The 20,748-nt window shown below is 32.4% G+C and overlaps 2 protein-coding genes across 5 annotated transcripts in view; one reads left to right on the forward strand and one right to left on the reverse strand.

The window, feature by feature from the left end:
• The window catches only part of LOC122711134, a 45,036-nt gene extending 39,261 nt beyond the window's left edge, over positions 1-5,775 (forward strand). For 2 of the 4 annotated variants that reach the window (XM_043929611.1, XM_043929627.1), the window contains 4 exons: positions 521-833; positions 1,108-1,357; positions 1,900-2,127; positions 2,928-5,775. In XM_043929611.1, the coding sequence (XP_043785546.1) occupies positions 521-833; positions 1,108-1,357; positions 1,900-2,127; positions 2,928-3,133 (997 nt within the window). In that variant the 3' untranslated portion in view covers positions 3,134-5,775. Of the gene's footprint in view, positions 1-520; positions 834-1,107; positions 1,358-1,899; positions 2,128-2,927 lie in introns of those variants that run through there. The other 2 variants (XM_043929619.1, XM_043929636.1) reach the window with 2 other exon arrangements.
• Positions 5,776-10,381: 4,606 nt separating this feature from the next.
• On the reverse strand, positions 10,382-18,714 carry LOC122711032 (kelch-like protein 10). The gene is made up of 9 exons (XM_043929416.1): positions 18,488-18,714; positions 17,529-17,866; positions 16,676-17,007; positions 15,243-15,427; positions 14,433-14,644; positions 13,418-13,753; positions 12,927-13,049; positions 12,411-12,578; positions 10,382-12,053 (listed from the first exon to the last, which is right to left on the reverse strand). Exons 1-9 carry the CDS (start codon positions 18,712-18,714, stop codon positions 11,878-11,880), a joined length of 2,097 nt encoding a protein of 698 aa, XP_043785351.1. The 3' UTR covers positions 10,382-11,877.
• Positions 18,715-20,748: the final 2,034 nt, after the last annotated feature.

Genomic DNA, 20,748 nt, shown 5'->3' on the forward strand with positions numbered 1-20,748 from the left:
ATATTGAAGATTGTATGCATTGATTGTTGGCAGGCTGCGAATTTTTCAAATTGCTAATTTATTCGTGGTGTATCGATAAGATAAGAAGAAGGAATTAAATGCAATGCGAAATCTAATTTCAGAAAGTTTAGAACGACTTGTGTTTTCTAGAATAGAATATCCTGATGCTTCACCAGTATTACAATTAATTTTGCTGAGAACTTAGTAGCGCGCATCGTTGCCCAAATATTAGTCACTTGCAACTTGCTAGGAAAAATATGAAAAGATTTACAACCAGTCAAAATCCTATGGCCTCTGAATAGCTCCTTCGTTCCCAACACCTGTCGTTTTCACCCTTCGAGAGAATTGTCAAGTAGTATCGTGCAATTATTATTATTTTCGCTGTTTCCTTCCTCTTTTGTTCGCAAACATCCACAAGGCTGTACTCGACCCGCTTTCTTTGAGTTTCGACGATAGCTTTCGTCTGTCTATTTGTGTTTTTTCGTAGTTAAGTTTCTCTTTGTCTACCTATCCTCTCTAGAGAACGAAAGGAAGCGCAGTTGCGTTTCCATAAACGTGCCCATTCCTTTGGATACGGTGACTTCCTGACCCCGTCGTCGGTAAAACCTCTAAGATCGAATGTGCCTCTTAGTGATTATCCGACCCTGGCCTCGACCATGCCGTACTTCCACATCAGCAACGAGTATCGGCTCTTCTCGCCGGAAGGTGCCCACCTCATCATCTGTGTCCATGGTCTCGACGGCAATCCAGCTGATCTTCGTTTGGTCAAGACGTACTTGGAACTCAGTCTTCCCGGGGCGCATCTAGATTTTTTAATGTCCGAGAGAAATCAGGTGAAGATTTTCAAAATGAATCCCTTTCATTTCCGGTTTATTCGTCCTTTTACACGCGTTTAAAGGATTTTCGTCGAGGTAACAATTGAAGCAAAAGGGGGGGATGGCAAATCGAAAGCTTTTTATTATATTCTTTTGAAAGAAAGACTTGGAAAGGATATTAGACTTGTGCCTTTTTTGCATAGAAAGATTGCACAGAACAAGCGACGTTTTTTTTCAAGAGAAAGCGAACCAGAATAAATTATTATATATTATTTTTATGTTTGTTGAAAAGGGTGATACTTTCTCGGATTTTGATACGATGACCGATCGATTGGTAGCCGAGATTCTCCATCACATCGAGACATCGGGCCTGAATCCAACGAAAGTGAGCTTTATCGGACATTCTTTAGGGACCATCATCATAAGAAGCGCTCTGACGCGGCCTCAATTACGACCGCTTCTTCCACGTTTACATACCTTTCTCAGCCTAAGCGGTCCACACTTGGGTACACTGTATAACACCAGTGGATTAGTTAATGCAGGTAAGCTGCATTATCTAAAATCTTGAATCGTTTCTTATTTTTTAAAGAATTTTATAGCATTTTTTAAAATCAAAATGATCGTACGTGTATTAAGAATATAATATATAATGATACTTGCTATCAAAATTATTTTCCTACTTACGAATCTTTTAGTATAATAGATTGTAGATGAAACACTCTTATTCTTCTTTTTCCTTTCTTTTCTCTTCTCTTTCCTTCCTTTTTTCAACCTACGAAAAAAAATCAAAATATTAATATTAGTATTACAAATTTTTATCGATCTTTAAAAATTAAATTTAAAAATTCTTATAGAATATCAATTGTAACACCGATAATAAAAAAACATATTATTATTAAAACTGTAAAACTTGTTCCATTTCAAACTTATAATTTTTATTATAATTATAATTTTGATCTCGCTTGATCACAATTTAAATGATAAAATTACTTAGAGGAATACTTTGAATAGAAAGTTGTATATCATCAATAAATCCATAAACCACAGATATATTTTCAAACGCTCGTAATGAAATCCTGTCCAGGTATGTGGTTCATGCAGAAACTGAAGAAATCCGGCTCGTTGTTACAATTGGCCATGAAAGACGCGTCGGATGTCAGACGATCGTTCATGTTCCGCCTCAGCCAGAAGAGCAATCTCGAAAAGTTCAAACACGTCCTCCTGTGCGGTAGCGCGCAGGATCGATACGTGCCCCTTCATTCCGCTCGTATAGAGCTGTGCAAAGCCGCTGTGCGGGATTCGACCGATCAAGGTAATCGACGTTTATTTTTCATTTATGTCCCGATAATACGATTTTATTGAACGGTCAATCCCGAGTGAACATCGTTGGATAAAAGAAGCTCCCATCGAGAAATCTTACGTAGATTCCTATTCGTCTTCTCTCTCTCTCTCTCTCTTTTTTTATCAAAGAAATTCTTCTGTGAAAAGGAAGAAACGTATTGGACCTTTACGTCGAGAAACCGAATTGCGACTACTTATATTTCTTCTCATATTTTGTAGATATCATTCGCGAGGATGAAATTTATTTTCGAGATGGGATTAATTCCTTGGAGATTATTATTTAATTTGAAGAAATTTTTTTATCTAATTTATTTTTATATTTTGATTAATAGGAAATCGATAGATTTTTATGCAAAAATTATTTGTTATTGTATAATATCTCAATTTAAATTTTGTAATGTAAAGTATGTATGTAGGTTTGATCCTTTAAAGATACTCAAATAATTAAATTCATCGTTAAACGATATTTATTAAATAATAAAATTTTTATATAACTGTAGCAAATTGAAAAATATTTTTCCTCGTCCTTATTTTCATCATATTTTCATCATGATTATTCCAACATTTTTAATTTATCGATACAAATATAAAAATATCTAAATATCTTGTCATTTTTCTACAATAATCATTCAAAATTATATCATTATTTATCTGTTTTTTTATCATTCTTTAAGATGCTAAAAGTATCAATATCGATCCACATTTTATATTTCGACAAAACACACAAAAAACAAACAAACAAAAAATGATTAATTTTCACCCTTTTTACAGGCGCAGCATATCGTGAAATGGTGCACAACATCCTCTATCCAGTGATGTCCTCCTCGGGGGTGAGTCTGGTCAGATACGACGTGCACCATGCGTTGCCGGCTACGGCTAACGCGCTGATTGGCCGAGCCGCGCACATCGCCGTCCTCGATTCCGAGCTTTTCATCGAGAAGTTCCTGCTGGTCGCCGGTCTGAAGTACTTCAGATAAGGAATGGACTGCCTAGCAACGCAAAAGAGTGAATCGTTAAATAGAAAAATGAAAACAAAGAAGAAAAAAAGAAGAAGATAGTCAAGGAAGAGAGAAAATAAAAAAAAAACCTAGTCTAATAATAGCGAATTATTAGCAGCAGGGAGAGATGAAGAAAAAGAAGAAGAAGAAGAAGAAAAAGAAGGAGAAAGAAAATAATAAATAGATAAAATAAAATAAAATAAAATATCGAGAGCGGATTCTCGTAACTCTCCGTGTCGTCTTCGATCGCATTAGGATTAAATTAACCCTCGTCCTGCTCGACAATTGCCCCGCTTCTCCAATCTTGAACCGATTTAATCGATCCTCCTCCGCGACGCTTCGCTCCGTTTCTCTTCTTCCAACGATCCGCACTGATCGTTAGATCGATCGGGAGCGGGGCAATTCGACGTTTTTACACGATAAAAAAAAAAAAAAGAAAAAAAAAAAAAAAAGAAAAAAAAGTACGGCCGCATCGTTCGGAACAACGTGTTTTAGATATGAACGTCGTCGATCGGTTTCTCTCGTTAGGTTCCTAAGTGTCATTCCATCGAAGCGTTGGCGGCCATCGAAGATGAGCCAACGAAATCGAGTGCGTCCCCTTCATTCGCGATTCATCCAGCCAAAAATGAACGATTCTAACGTAAAGAAAATGGACCTATATATATATATATTGAGCGCAAGAAGAACTACGGGCCTACTTGCATTGTTGTTTCCCGGCAACTGGCTTTCAACTTGAATGAGAGCAAAAGTGGGAATGTGTCGGTCAAGAATTGGTTTCGTAATGGGTGGTTTGATGATTGTTTCATGCTTTTGTCGTTGTTCGATGCGAGAATGCTTTTAGAGGAAATAGCGTTTGGAAGAAAGCGTGTTGTTTTCTTGAGAATATAGTTAGAACTGTGGTGGAAATTGATGATAGTATTTAGCATTTGATTACATAGTCTCGTAATTAAAAGAAAAATTATTTATATATCTTTGTGGTGTTTTTCTTGAAAAATTTATTAAATTTTATATTAGCAATGACTGTGAATTGTTGTTTATTGTATTTGACGAAATCAAGAAATTGTGGATATATTTCGTTTTAACGGAATTTATATATGTGTTAAATTACTCTTGTCGATTGTAAGAATCGGGAATACGAATTGAAAAGTCAGTGATTTGAAACTTGAATTGAATGGGAATTGATGATATAATATCCTAGCGAGAACTGGAATTGAAACCTCTTTTGCGGTGATGATAAAATGTAATAATGTAATGCTCCGTTTTATTTTTATCTATATATTCCATCTTGTCACGATATTATAAATATCTACATCATTTATTTTTTTATCGAGATAAAATCGACCTCCTTATGTAACAAGTATCCTATTCAATTGATTGATAATTAAGATATTTTTTTAATTTTATTTTCATTTATCTGTTCGATATAAATTTACAATATTTTCAAAATTAGAAAGTAACGCGATGATATTTCAAAATAATCAATAGAAAATATCGATAATTGTTATGTATAGGTAAACAAACAACATCAAACCATCCCAAACGCATCATCTCGCCCGATTCGAGTTTTCGGCCTATTACGAAATCCGTGGCAAGAAAAATAAAAGAAGAATTAGTCGAATCAGTCATCGTTCAGAAATGAAATAGGGATAAGGATCGATCGAACGATTCTCGTCACCATCCATCATCGTTGTCATCGACATTGATTTCGATTACAGAAAAAATCCGTTTAATAATTCATTCATCGAAAAAAAAAAAAGAAACGAAGGATCTCGTTCGATCACATCAATAACGAAACGAGAAAGAGAGAAGAAAAAACTTATACTCGCCTTTTTTTCCCCCGTTTCTCTTTAAGACTCGAGAGAACGCAGCGACGTTGCGCATCGCTTGACGGATTTCACCGTGGCTTCCTTTATCGTAGCCTGGTGTCAGAACAAAAGAAGAAGAAAAAAAAAAAAATGAAAAAAATCTACGTGGAAGAAAAAAAAAAGAGAAAAATATCGTACGAAGTACGTTGTATTTGAAAAAATAATAAAAAAAAGAAAAAGGATTTAAAAGACAATGCAGGGATACATTGTCTAGACGCTAGGAAAGTTACGAAACGCATGTCAATTGTTACTCTCAGATAAGTGTGAGTGCGTGCGGTGTGCGGAGGATGGATGAGACGCGTAATGTATGAAAGGGAGAGAGAAAGAGAGAGAGAGAGAGAGTATTCTAATTTAAAAAAAGAAACGAAACACACAAATAAAGAAAAAAAAAAGAATAAAATAAAATGGCAACGTAACGTTTTAAAGAAGAGAAAGAAGAAAAGTGAAGAGATATGACAAGGAATCATCGAGATTGTGATAAGAAGAGGACACAAAAGAATCGAGATAAAAAATGGAGAAGATTGAAGATTTTTAAATGGTGTTTTGAGTTCGAATGGTGAAAGTGAAAAATTGAAAATGGTGAGAAATCGACGAACAGGAGCAAGACGAGGAGGAGAATAGAAAGAGAGACGAGTCAAGTGACTAAATATTTTCAGGTATATGAAATCCCTCCAATACTAGATCTCAATTGCTCAGAACAATCTAATTAAAAAAAAAAAAAAAAGGAAATAAAAAAAAATATAATAAAAAAAAAAACAAATGTTATACATTTAATCGTAAATCGAAGCAACGAAGACGCGTGGTTAAATTTCGCGTCTGATAAATTGCTAATCGTGAATGTCATCGAAAGTATGGGAGAGAGAGAGGTACGTGTGTAATTTCGACGTTTTCTAGAGGGAAAGAGGAGAGGGCATGAAGCGACGAGATACGCTGTACGATTATGGCAATTTATTATTTCATAAGATTTAAAAAAAAAAGTTATATAAGTTATATAAAGTTATATTATATATATATTGATGATATTTGATTTGTGATTTTAAGAATTTTGTTTTCTTATTAATTAAACATTTATTATTTTATTTTATAAATAATTATTTTTATAAGAATTATGTAATTAATCACTTTATTAAATATTCATTATTTTATTAAATGAAAATTTGCAAATCATTATTGTTTTAAGTTGAAATATATTATAGTTAATAATAATTAATAATTATATTTAATAGATAATATAATAATTCTGTTAAAAAACATATGTTAGTATTCAGACACTACATACCGATTTTTAAATATTCCATTCTTAAAATATTTGAATTTTTAAATTTATTAGTTATTTAATTTATTTATAATTATTATATTTTACAGAAATATAATTCTCTCATTGTTTAACTTATAATGCTTCTAGTATTTATTCTATAGCAATAAAACAATTTTAATTTTGTTTTTTTACTTTGAAAGAAAGAAAGGATTCAAATATTACAAAAAGAATTGTAATTAACAAACATTGTATTAAACTTATCAGATAATAAATATTTCAAATAATTATTTCGTGTGTCTGAACATTAACTTGAATAACGAATCATCGAAATGGAATATATATATTTAAAAAATATATTTAACGAAACGTCATCTTTATTTCATTTTTCAATAAACGAAAATTGCAATGTCGTACGGTGATTCTCGCGCAATATCGTTAATTGTAAAATCCACTGCGCCCAATCTAAACGTTTACCTATGAAATCGTCGTCGTGTAAGCCTTTTAACACCGTGACGAAAATGAAAACGTTACGCACATATTCGAATCGGTTATACACGATTCATCTCTAATTCTAAGAAAAACGAGTACAGTTTCATTCAGGACCACAATAAATATCTCGTACTCGTTCTCGTTCGTCTGAATTTCACACTCGTAATTGTCAAGCACAAAAAAAAAAAAAAAGAAAACAGTCTTTGGGATTTTTCCTGTTCAGCTGTAAGATCGCATCGTTTCAATTGTTTTTTTTTTTTTTTTTTCTAATATCTTTAGGCTCTGTCGCTATTTACGATCGTTGGACTATCGAGTGGATTGGAAGCGAGGAGAAAATGTTGTTCAAATATTCTGAGAATGGTCTTTTCTTCGTGTTATCAAATGGAAGCATTCGAATGCATTTGAAAATTACTCTACAGAGAACCATTCTCAATGCAATTTTCATTTGTGAAAAAATATTCTCAAAAGTAACTCTCAATAGTTTTACTCCCAAATAAATTCGAAATTTAATTTGAGATTAAAACTGTCAAAAAATATTCTAAAGAGTTATTCATTTCACTAATGGATGTTTCATTGAGAGTGAAAATTATTGTCGATTTATTGCTGTTTATTCTTGAATATATTTACTCTCTAAAAAAAAAAAAAAGACTCCAAGAATGTTGAAAAACTATTAGATCTTTTTTTATTATAATGTAATTTTATCCACAGTTTTCTGATATTAAAAATTTTTTCACTTGTTACAGTTTTAATCATTATTAATATTACTACTTTAAAAACTTTTCTATATTACCTAAATAAATTACCTTAACTTTCATATTATCTTCATATAATGTATTTAATTTTACGAAGTTACATTATCCTTTTTACTTTATTAAAATAATTCATTTAAAAATTGATTTTATCTCTTTTTAATTAATCAATCAGGATAATTATAATTTTAAAAAAAACCATTCTCATTCTTTCATTATTGAAAGCCAAACCTAAAAGATCGATCTTCAGAAAAAAAAAACGAACTTCATCAAACTTATCCCTCTCCCTTCGCTTCTCCTCCACTCTCCATTAATTAAATATCAAGCCGTCGTTCGTCGCACACTCGCACGTATACCCTTTTTCTAATCTATTTGTAATATCTCGAATGATCGTATCAATCGCACGAATGATCTCGTTCCAGCGTCCTCGTGACGCATTTTCTTCGACGTCGTCGTTTTCTGTATAAATGGTCTCACTCGAATTCTCACGTTTCACGCGGAAGAAAAAAAAATAAGAGAGAAAATAAGAGGAAGAAAAAAAATAATCGTGGAACGTGAATCTTGTTTTATCTCCTATTGTCGATCGATGGAAAGAGAGCGAAAAAGGGGGTGGAAGAGAAACTCGATGGGATTAAAAAGAAACAAAGGGTTCGAATGGATTTGGATCGAAAAAACTTTCATTGCTGTCCTATTGTTTGCTCAATTGTATGTCGTCGCGTCTAATTGTATGATTAATACGCGATTGTAGCCGGGTGTCGATTTTTTACTCTTATTCCCTCATCCCTTGTAATGTTAATCAATGTTTTTTAAAACCTTGGAGTTAAATAAAAGAAATATATAGAGGGAACATTGTTGTTTGACTTATTTTTCATTTAAGGATTTTATATTAATTATGCAGTTTGTAACACATTAGTTAGAAGAATTTAAGTGATATTATAAAAATAATTCTTCTTTCTTAGTTGGATAGAAATTAATATCAATTTTGTTAAAAGTATCTATATATTTTTATGTAATTGTAAAAATAAAAAATTTGAAACTAATCAATTTAGATTTTTGACGAATTCTTTTTTTATTAAATTTATTCATTTTTCTGTTAATAAAACTGCAAGCTTTTTTTATTTTTATTTCAAAGAAAATTATATACAAATCATTATATTTTACTTATAGAAAATGTTCCCTTTATAAATTTTATTGCTCTAAGGTGATTTTTAGCTTGATCATTGTGAAGATTGATATACGATGTTGGAAAGATCCTCTTGCACAATTGAAATAATATCAATTACATAAAAGTAAAAAAATTTGTTAACCAAACAGATTTTCTTATAAAATTTCTATAAATAAATTTACAAATTACAATTTAACGGATATTTCACGTAAAATTTTACTAAAACATCTATACAATTTGCAATTTTTAACTCATTAATATTTGTAACTAATAATATTACTACTTAAAATTATAAATGTGCAAGAGACTCGAATATGGACTTATAAATGATTCACGCTGACGCGAATTTAGATTGAGACATCTTTTTGTATCAAATAAATAATTATAAATTATTATAATATAAATATAATAATCGATTACCAACAATTTGCAAACTTATCCTACATATTAATTATATATTTAAAATCGTATTTTTCTCTATCGATATTATATAACACTTCACAAAATGTACCAAATATCAAATATGGCTAACTTTGTGCCTAATTATATCTTCAAAAAAAAAAAAAAAAAAAAAGAAAAAGTTATCAAGTTAAAAGTTTCGTTAATTCTAATCAACACAATATCGTTAACATTCGCGTGAGCGTGATCAGAAGAGAATCGAAAAACGAGACACCAGTGTTCACGAGACATTAGGAAGCCTTTTCTTCATCCCCTGAAGAGAGGCGTTTGCCCTTATTTTCCTCGATGGCCAACGTGCCATTTGTCGTCCTTTTGTACAATCTTTTGTGACGTGATTTCGGCCGAACAGGAACGAGAGAACGAATTGTTCTTTCGAAGCAAAGAGACGAAACGCGAGCGTTCGTTAAGCCGGATGGAGAAAAAGAATGGAAAGAAGGAAGAAGAACGAGCGAGAAGGAAGAAATACGCGACGATATGGATGGAAAGAACGATATTTTCCAACGTTTTCGATCGCGTTTCCTCCTCTTCTCTCGGATATTGCACGATCGTTGCAACGTTTCGATAGATCTCGCCCCTGTTATTCGCTCGACAATCGTAAACAGCGCAATCGTAATCGAGAGTCGATAAACTCGAGTGTCGTTGGTGTATGAAACGATCGTCGATCGAACGGTGGTTACGTTGTTTGCGGGGAGATATGAAGGAATATGAAGATTGAGAGAATGAGGGGAATTAAATCGATGGAGAATCGTTTGTAGTTGCGGAGAATGCAACCATCAATGAACAACAAGTAACAACAATGTATACATTATACATAAATATATGGATGCATATGAAAAGTGAATAAATCTACGTATACATAAATGAGATAGATTAATAAAAAAAAAAAAAAGTGGAATCTTTAATATCATTGTCTCCATTGTTTATCCTTTTGATTTCATATGTTGTTTTAAATTTCTTTTTTTGCATAATTGTTCATTAATTTCATTGTGCTGTTATGATTTTTTTCTTTTTTTTTTTTAAGAATGGAATCAATTTTATTTACATGAAGAGAAATAATTTAAAATTTATATGATATAATTTTTACTGATGTAGAGATTTAAGAAAAATATTTTCGAAAAAATCAGATGAAAATTCTCTGTTTTTTTTTCTCGATGTATTCTTTTTATTTCACTGTTTTTCTAACACTTGCATCGATGATAAATTTTGATAGGATAATAAATTAATATTTACGAAGGATTCACGTACAAATATCTAAAAATTAAATATCTGAAAAAAAGTGATATGGTTCTTGAATAATATAGATACATAAATCATTTCAATTGATAATTATGAACTTAACATGGTAATTGCCACATCGTCGATATAAATTTTTTTCAAGAAATTAAATCAAATTGTATCTTTAATTTAAAATATAATGATTAATCTTGATAAAAATTATTGTCCAAAAATCAAAAGATAAGCATGTTCTTAATCTGTATAAATTTTATTCGATTAAAATAACAGACCAAGGCACAGGATCTCGTCCAAAAAAGAATAATCGTGCTATATGAGATACACGTGCAGGGGCAAGAAAAACGTATACATCAAAAAATAACAATTTAGACTCGACTAATTATTAATCAAAAAGAAAGAGGAAAAAAAAAGGGGGGAAACAAAAAAATTCTGGGACGCCAGAATTGAAACAACCGTGCATGTGTATCTTTATTTCGAATCGCACTTCTTGGTTAGGGGAAAAAAACGTCTTAACGAGAGGAAAAAAAAAAAAAATTTGTCAAAGCCACAATAAAATTCATAAGTTATTCGCTAATACGAAAATCGATAAAATCCATGATCCTCGTGGATGGGAAAACCTTGAAAAAAATTTCACGAGGCGCAAGTCCTCCATAAAAAGAAGACAAAAAAAAAAAATGAAAAAAAAAAAAAAAAGATAAATAATAGCTTAACAGAAAAATAATATCACTTACAAAATTGCGATTTTCGATTAAAAATTGAAAGACCTAATTTTCGTTAAAACCCGCGTAAAGGCTTTACGCGACAAATTTTTATCGTAAAACTAAATATAAAAAAAATGGTTAACTTGATAAATTCTGTATACCTACCATGTTTTTATTTCCTAAGCCTCTGGTCCTGTCTATTAACTTTTTTTTCCTTTAATTATCCCTATAAATTTATTTCTTTCAAACTTTTTTTTTTCTTTTTTTTTTCTTTTTTTTGTTTCACGAATATTTGAGAATTTTACATCGCCATATGATTATTTCTTCAAGCAGAAAGTTTTAATATCCAGTTCAATTTGTCGATCTATATCTTGATTTTTCCCTTTAAATAATAATTATCGATGAAAAATATTCTGATAAAAGTTGAACGATTTCAAGGAGATGGCGCAATGATGTATTTTTTTAAATTTAAAAAAAAAAAAATAGTTTAATCATCGTGTATACTCTATACATCGATTCATAAGAAAATACTCACATCTTCTTGAAAGGTATATAACTTTCATCCGAAATATTTTTCAACTGAAATTATTATTTAGAAGATACATCGGATTATTTATTTTACACACCATGTTAAACATTATAATTGAATTTTTCTGCCATTTTCATAGTGTTTTTAATAAATAAATAGCGATAGAAAAATCTTGCGTATTCGTGAAACAATCATCTTCCGAAATAATGTTTGTTTTTTTTTTATATTTTAAAATTTTGAAAATTCTATCTCGCGCGCTGAACAGTGTCGTAGGATTATCCTAAATAATTGCCGACACTTTCAGCCATCTCGTTCATGGGGATCACCTCCCTTTGAACGTGTTCATCGAAGTTCACCGTCTCCTCTTCTTCGGTGGAAATATTGGCATTCGTTTCCACTGCACCCTCTCCACCCTGGATGGTTTTCTGTTGATTCTCTGACGAAGCTTGACCTAAATTATTTATATTTATGTTAATAATAATATATTTTTTAATATTTTAATTAAATCTTATAGAAAGAACACTTAATTTAATGGAAAGTATCTTCACATTACAAAACTATAAAATAGATAAATAAAAAGTGCATTAAGCACTTACAAGTTATTACAAACTTCTCTTAATGATTAAACATAAGCATAAACATAAACATTATTTAATTTAGTCAAAAGTTAAACAAATTTGATAAGAGTTAAGATTTAAAAAAATAAACTTATAAAAAACGAATTTCAATATCGTAATATGGAACTTTTGGAATATTAATTTCTTTTTTTTTTATTTTTGTTATTATTATTTACTCAACGATCACTAACCTTGACCAAGATCTCGTGCTTTGCCGTGATAAGAATATTCACGTGCATTCGCGAGACCAGAGATTACGCATGCACTCAAGGCACTACGATTCAAATTCATCGGTGATGCATCGTACCATTCATTGCTGTCCGCATCGTAACATTCCGCGTATGCAATCGTTGTCGAGCCTTTTGAATGAAACATAAAATTTAATTATTTATTACGAAATTAAATTTATTTTAAACAAATTTTTATTTTCATATTTATGAAACTTTTCTCATATATCACATAATTTATAACATAAATTAGACAAGATTCTTAAGTCTTTAACACTTTTTGTTAAAGTGTTGTTGAAAATTCTGAAAATCGAAACTTTCGAAGAATTATTGCATTATGATTAAAAGGCTAACTCTCAAGATTTTCTAAAATTTTTAAGATTCCAGTGATTCGAATTTTACAGAAACATTCCAAATCTCTATTCATTGATTATGTATATATATTAATAGTATTCCCAATTAATATCCAGTTTGCGTTACCATTGAATCCACCAACGACGAATATCATATCGTCCAGAATGACCGTGGCGAAATTGCTGCGGGGGCTGAACATCTCTGGAACCGCGTGCCAATCCTCCGAATGATTCGGATTGTAACGCTCCCCTGCGAGATCATAGAGTCGATATTGTAGCTGGGAACATTAATTTCTATGGGGCGTCAGATTTCTGCGCCAAAATTTCTATGGAATACTCCAATATTTGGACAAATTTCAAAATGTTTTTACACTATTATCGAAATATTTTCAGAAATTTTTAATAAGAGAATTTTTATTAAAAAATAAAATTTCAAAAATTTCGAGAAAGATTAATTTTTTAATTAGACACTTTTTTAATAAGACACTTTTAATTAGATTGAATATTCGAGACCTGTGTTATTAAAAGCATCGAAAAATTTACAAACGTAATTGTTTATTTCAACATCATCGAAAATCTGGAAACTTTTCCAAATATAAATTAAATAATCGTGATTACCAGAGCTAAGCCTGATGAAGCCGTTGAAGCCACCCAACGCATAAAGGCTGTCTCGAAACGCGACCAAAGAGACGCCAGACCGCGGATTGATCATAGGATGGATGTAGGTCCACTGATTGGTCTCCACGTCGAATACCTCCGCGGAATTCAGAACTTCACGACCGCTGAAACCGCCGACGATGTAAATCTTGTCCTGCAAGGCGGCAGCGCTCGCGTCCGATCTCTGCCTGTGCATCGGCGGTATCATCTCCCATTGGTTCCTTTGCGGTTCGTATCTTTCCCCTGAGCTCATTCTGGTGCGGCCATTGTACCCGCCAAGCGCGTATATCTTTCCTCCTAATGGTCAATGAGTCACGTATGAAGTGATTCTCGTATTAAAGTATTTATCTTTTGTTCGTGCCACAATTTATCTTTTGTCGCGTACTTACTTCAAGCAATGATTGGGGATTGAAACAATTTTATTAATCGGAGGAACATTTGAGATTTGTACATTTAGGTTTAAACGCTGCGTTCCTTGATAGAAACATTAAAATCAATTGTAACACGAAATCTTTTTCTTTGATTAGAGAGCATTGAATTCTTGATGAAACGATGAAATTTGATATTTCATTTTTTTCTAATTTTACAGTACGATAATTGATGTATTTATTCGATTATACAAAATTTATCAAAATCGATTAATCGAGTTTTAAAATTATACAAATTATCTATTTACAAAGAAATGCTTGACAATTAATGTCTTTTTGGAAAAAAAAACATTGCTTCATAAAAGATATATAACTTTAAACTCTAACGATTATATCCTCCTCAAAACAAAGTTTATTTAAAAAATATTTTATAACAATCTATCGTTCGAATTTTGGATGATACACTTAAATATTCGGATAAAACACTCCTTATAATTCTAGAAACGTAGAACCAGAATGTTTTATACGCGGTTACACGTATATATATAAGTTCTATACTATAAGTTCATCGTCCTAGGGTTAAAAAGAAAAAAAAAAAGGCCACTAACCGTGGGTGCAAACGCTGACGTAACACCTCGCGTGATACATGCACGCCCGTTCACGCCACTCCCTCGTCACTGGATCAAAGCATCTGACCGTGTTGAAGTGCTGGTTGCCGTCGAACCCGCCGATCATGTAGATCAAATTGTTCAACGTGCACAGGCCGTGGTAGGCCCTCGGTGTTGCGTCCGTGCTCACTGATAGAAACCATCTGTCAGCTCTGGAGTTCACATTACACACATTACCTGTGCGAATCTCTATCAACCGATCACGATTATTCGACGCGAGAAATCAACATCGCGGCGATCGATTGAGAAAATGAGAAAAAAAATCAATTTATCTTTTAATTGTTAACTGTGTGATAGAACGGTAGAACTCCATCCGTTTGAATTCATCAGGAAAGAATACAAAGAATCAATAAGATAGAAAAGTCTTATTTGAATTTTCGTAAGATGAAATATATAAGATATATAAAATAATTTTATTAAATTTAAAAAAAATAAAACGTAATTTCTATCATGAATGATTAGCTACATTATTAAGAAGAATATTAAATGCTAAAAGTCATTAATTAAAAATGACAGCAGTGATTTAAAAGATACTTTACTGTTCTTCTTATGAATCGCGATCTATTGATTAGAAACTATTAATATATAATATTGGAAGTATCAAAATCATCAAATATTATAATTTATTTTGAATATTATTCGTCAAGATGAATTTAATTAAAATTAAATAGAATTTAATTCTAATAAATGGAATTCTACTGTTTCTATTAGCGGAAACCGTGTTTGCGGTTTGAGGAAGGTATCGAGCACCTCGTGTCGTAGGTTTCCACAAAATTCGTCGGGGAACCGGCACTCCAGCCACCGATCGCGAACAGGATCTCGTAAGGGATACGAGGTTTAGCCAGGGGATTGTTCAAATCGATTTCGCCGCTCCCTTGTTTCGCTTCCTGCTCTTTTAGGTATTGGTTTGCGGGAGCTAGTACTTGCTGGCATGACTTCGAAACAAGAAAACAAATTTTACAATTCATTAATCGTGATATTAATTGCTGTAATTGATTTGTTGTTTGATAAATTAATAATTTAATTTAAAGAAAAAATATTTTGTTTTTTGATATGTATATGATAATAACATAATAAAAAAAATAAAAATAAAAAAATAGAAATAAAAAAATAATTTAAACGTAGAAAAATATTAATAAATATCTTAGGATAAATTTAAAAAAAAAATTTTGTGTATATACATTTAAAAACTTAAAAACATTAAGAATATTCAATAAATATCCAAAAATTTAAGGGATGATTCTTCAAGCTAAAATAAAATGAAAATTACATCAGTTAATGTAACTCGACCAAAGGGAACCAATTATTTTAAAATCGCAGTCTTTGATATCGTAATCTTCTTTTTCTCCATATATCATTAACTGTATTTCTTATTGCAACCATATATATCACGTAATTTACTTTAAAACTTGCTTAAATCTTACTAAAATTCGGAAAACTTTAAGTCGCTATAACTCCGAAGATAGTGACTTTTAATCGATAAATAAAAGATCATTAGAAGCAATGAATCTTTCCCTTTAAAATGCTTTTTCATTTATCTCGATACAATTTCCAGTTTCCGAGATATCGTCGTGTAAAGAAAAAGATAATTTTTAATCGTTTATTATCTCCTTCCTTGTCGTTGACTCGGATCTCTCACTCGCACTTCGTCACTGACCAATTCCAAGCTCTAGACGAGTGAGGCTGGTCAATGATAGAAGCGAGTAAGCAGTTTTACTATTTTTGGAAGAACGTACACATTTCATGGAAAAAATATAGATCACGGGCCCATTCAAAACTTCTTTATCGTGTTCTAAACATTATATACTTTGAATCCTTATATTTCAATAACTAATTGAGATATTGGAATGAAACGAAAAATGATTTGAATGGCATAATTTTCTCTATTTCTTGAGTTTGTATTTATATGAAAATTCCAATTTTTTATTTATAACTTAATATAATTATATAAAATGATTTGTTTTTATTATTATTATTCATTTTAATTTTTATTTCGACTTGACAAATCATCCCTTTGTGGATATATTACACTTATTTTAGTTATATATATTTTTTCAATTTTATGATAAATGTAAGTAACTTTTTAAGAGTAGAGTGTAGTAAAATTAATAAAATTATATAAAAATCTTATGATTCTAATTTTATTTATAGTATGTAAATAATCGATCGTAAGAAAGACTCACTTCATCCTCCTCGATAATCTTCCACGTGAGAACATTGTTCGTGAAGAAGTTGTAGCTCATCAAACCGTAGCGCACACATTTCAAGAGCCTGGGTAAATAAGGCCTTCTTTCATCGACGTTATGCTCGAGCCAGGTTTTAACGGCCTCGAAAACTATTTCTTCGTTTTTAACGTTCAACTCGTCGTCACGTAGAATCGCCTCAAGTTCCTTGCTCGTCAGCTCTTTGAATTCCGGGCTCTCTTGCAGTATCCGCTTAAAATGATGGCGAATGTATTTCCGGCCCTTCTCTTCTAGGTCGCGGCAGAAATAGTGACGAGCGAATTTGAAGATTCCTAAATAAAAAACCGATAAAAATTTCTGTAAATTACCGTGAAATGTAGTAAAAAAGATTCATATTAAAATATTTAAAGCGAATATTTTTTATAAGGAATGTAATAATGAAATAATATAGAAAAAAATAAAGTTGATGATTTTAAAAGGATATTTGTTGGTAAAAACTTCGCTAATAAAAATTTTTAATTGCATAAAAATAGTTAAAAATTCTTGGAAATTATTATTTTCGGAGATAAATTTATTTGTTGTTATATGTATATATGTATATAAATTAATTTTCATTATACGAATAGTTGTTTTTCTAAAAATAAAATAAATACTACAAAAGGATAAAGATTTTTTTCATTGAAACTTAAATTTTACTTAACTTTCCAATTTTATGCGCATCTCTCAAAAGAAGATATTATATCTTATTTTAATACGATAATTGCTCGTCTCCAAGATTCATAAAATGTAATTTCTTATTATGCTTCTTTCTTGCGAGATAAAAATTAGAAATTTAATTAAAATGGTTTATTACCTAAGCAATTTTCCGGGCGAAGCTCCTGCAAAAGAAACTGGCAGCAGAGCTGAACGACACCCAGGACCTCGAATTGATCGGCGAGGGGTAAAAGTTGTTCGACATTGTCGGCGTTCACGTTGCATGTGCCAGTGTAAGCATAATCGAGGATCAGGCTGAAAATTTTCCCGGGGACCGAATCAATCGCGACCTCCGTGGTTTCCGTCTTCCCGCCTTTCAGGCTGTTGGTGAAGAGAGCCTTGAAATATGGGCTGACCGCGGATAAAATAGCGCGATGCACCGGGAAAACGTGGCCTGTGGCACACCTTATTGCACCATCGCACAGTTGTTGGTTTGCTCTAAAATATTAATATTATAATATATTAGAGAAATATATATATTATATATATATATAATATATTAAGAGAACTATATAATATATATAATATTATATATAATATATATATAATATATTAAGAGAAGAAATGAAAGAAATTGAAATTGAACGTACGTATTATTACAAATACGAGTATTATTTTATTAATTCGTACGATTTCTTTAAATTTATTAAATTTATTTTATTCTCTCTTTTGTCTTTATCATACATTCGATTCGATCAATTTGAATTTAAATTAAATTTGACATAATTTAAACCATCAAATTGATCAATTCGAGTATTTGAGAAATGTTTAATTTTAGTTTCAAAGTATTATTATTAATTAGCCTCAGTGTGGAGGCTATGTTGATTCTCAATTAATCAAACGATCAATCTCAACGGCGTTGCTCAACACTACTACACCTTGAAAAATTCTTAACGTCCCTCCCAAAAACTGTAAAATTTATCGTCTCAAATCGATCGATTATATCTTCGACAAAGCCGATCCATTCTAGCTTTCGCGTAACTCGATTAAAACATCCTATCCACGAACGAAAGAGTGTAATAGGAGAGGGTCAGTGATGAAGAGGGAGATCCTACAGACCTAAGCTCGGACCAGACCAAGGGGAATTCAACGAGGGCGTAATTGGATGGCAGGCACATGCATTTCCTTATTTTAGCCGGCTGTTTTCTGACGCACTGCTTCAGCTTGGTAGCGGAAACGGCGGCCCGCGACATACGGCTGCGTGAAAGCTTCCTAAGCTTGATCCTTCCGCGGCCGTCCATTGCCTCGCGGACGAGCCACGCGATACCCGCGTCGCTGGCCACCATGTGCCCCGACCTTTCCACCGCGTTCCGCGATACGTTCCTCTTCTTCGTCCTCCGCTGTGTATTCGTTATGGTTAGCGATGCGAGCCCCGGCACACCGGAGAGTCGCGGCCATGACAGAGGAAGGCCGTGAATTTCAACTGAATGGTGAACGCGATCGAGATCGAGTCGTGGCGTCGATTCGAGGACAATTTCAATTGTGCTTCGGAGTTTCAAATATGGAAGCTTCGAGTTTCAAAGGAACGAACATGTTCGAATTATTTATTTAATGATTTACACTTTGCGTGTAATTTTTCACATATCGTAGGAATATGTATACGTTTCATATATAATTTAAATTGTACGTTTTTATATTGTATGTATTTACGTTTCATTTATGTATTTTTATATGGATATTATATGTATTTTCTTCTAGTTGTATTATTTTATATTTATTATATCGTAGATTTTTGAAGTTAATTCTAAAGATATATATTATTTTTGATAATATTAAGAAATGTTTCACATAAAAATTGAATGATTTGAGAAGCATACATTGTAATGTTATTTATTCTTTAGATAAATGATGTCTCATTCCATTCTGAATCGATAATATCGCATGCGACACAAGAATAATGACAAGTTCTCGAATTACGCGACACAAATATGCATTGAATAATGAAAATCATCGGAGATCTATTTTATATCTGTAATCTGTGTTTTTATATTAAAATTATATTTAGTTACAGTTAATTATAATTCCTTTGATCCCAGTAGCGCTGTTATCTCATTTTATTCTCGATTGATAATGTCGCTTGTGATACAAGAATGATAAGGCTAACTCTCCAACAAAAAATGCATTATTTCATAATAAGATCGATTATACTATATAAAAAATTAAATATTTAAATTATAAAATATTTAGAACATAAGAAAAATTAAAATTATATATAACACGAAAGAAAATAAAGAAAAAATAAATGAATAAAAAATAAAATATTTAAATCATATTCATACAACGAACCAATATGTCTTTAACGATGTAATTTTTTCCAACATCGTTGCATCCCTGAAACAAAAATCCCCCTATGAAAACACCAAATACAACTCCAAACGCTTAATCAACCCCTTACTGCTATCACATGCAGCGCACCCTAAACGAGAATCGTAGAATACGAATATAAAACAGTATATTACACACATCCTCGTATAGTAATTTCAAAGCACTTCACCACAATTACTACACCCCCAAGAAGACGAGTAAAGTAACGTTACGAATTCACACCGATTTCTCGATGCATCGTTAGAAAAATGTTGCAATAAGCTTTAATATCTTATGATCAAAAGACAAAAAATCTCTAAAATAGCATCATTTTCCAAATCCTCGAATCATCAAATCATCCCTCGTATACCAAAAAAATAATTTTCCATCCTTTCCAACATCAATCCCCCCTTTCCAAAAATCAATCTCCTTAAAAAAAAAAACCTAAAGCATCGACCACCTCCCCTCGAAAATTTCCAAACACCGACCGATACGTGTCCCCTCCAACCAAAACACTCGAAAGCACAAAGCCTAAACACACCCGCTGCACCCTCCAAGCTTAATCAACTACCGAAACGAAAGCCAAAGAGAAAAAATAGAAAAAGAGCATCCCCCGGATCTGGTGGATTTGGTGGCGCGACAGGGCGGGGTCGTTGCCGATCGAAAGCGTATCGGGCCAGCATCGTGGCCTCGAAAACAAAAAGCCACGGTCGAAGGTTAAGGGCTTGCGAGGGCGAGGGCGCGCGCTCATCGTTACCCGCGAAATCGTATCGTCCCGCACATACATACACACACACACGCGCGCGCGCACCCACGCATCCACGACCACGATATAGCACGCATATAGCATATAGTAAAACGAAGACAGGCGTGAGTACGTGCGTGGTCGTGGCCTACGTAAAAGTCACGTGGCACGCGACCGCCGCCAATCAATATCGGGGCGATGTGGGGTGTGTGCGTTGACGGGGAGGCAGTGAAAGGCGGCGAAGCAGCGCGAGCCAGTGCGTTCGCGGCCG

Source organism: Apis laboriosa, unplaced genomic scaffold, assembly GCF_014066325.1.
Source record: "Apis laboriosa isolate Shangri-la unplaced genomic scaffold, ASM1406632v1 scaffold111_cov153, whole genome shotgun sequence".
In the NCBI taxonomy this organism is placed as follows: Eukaryota; Metazoa; Arthropoda; class Insecta; order Hymenoptera; family Apidae; genus Apis; species Apis laboriosa.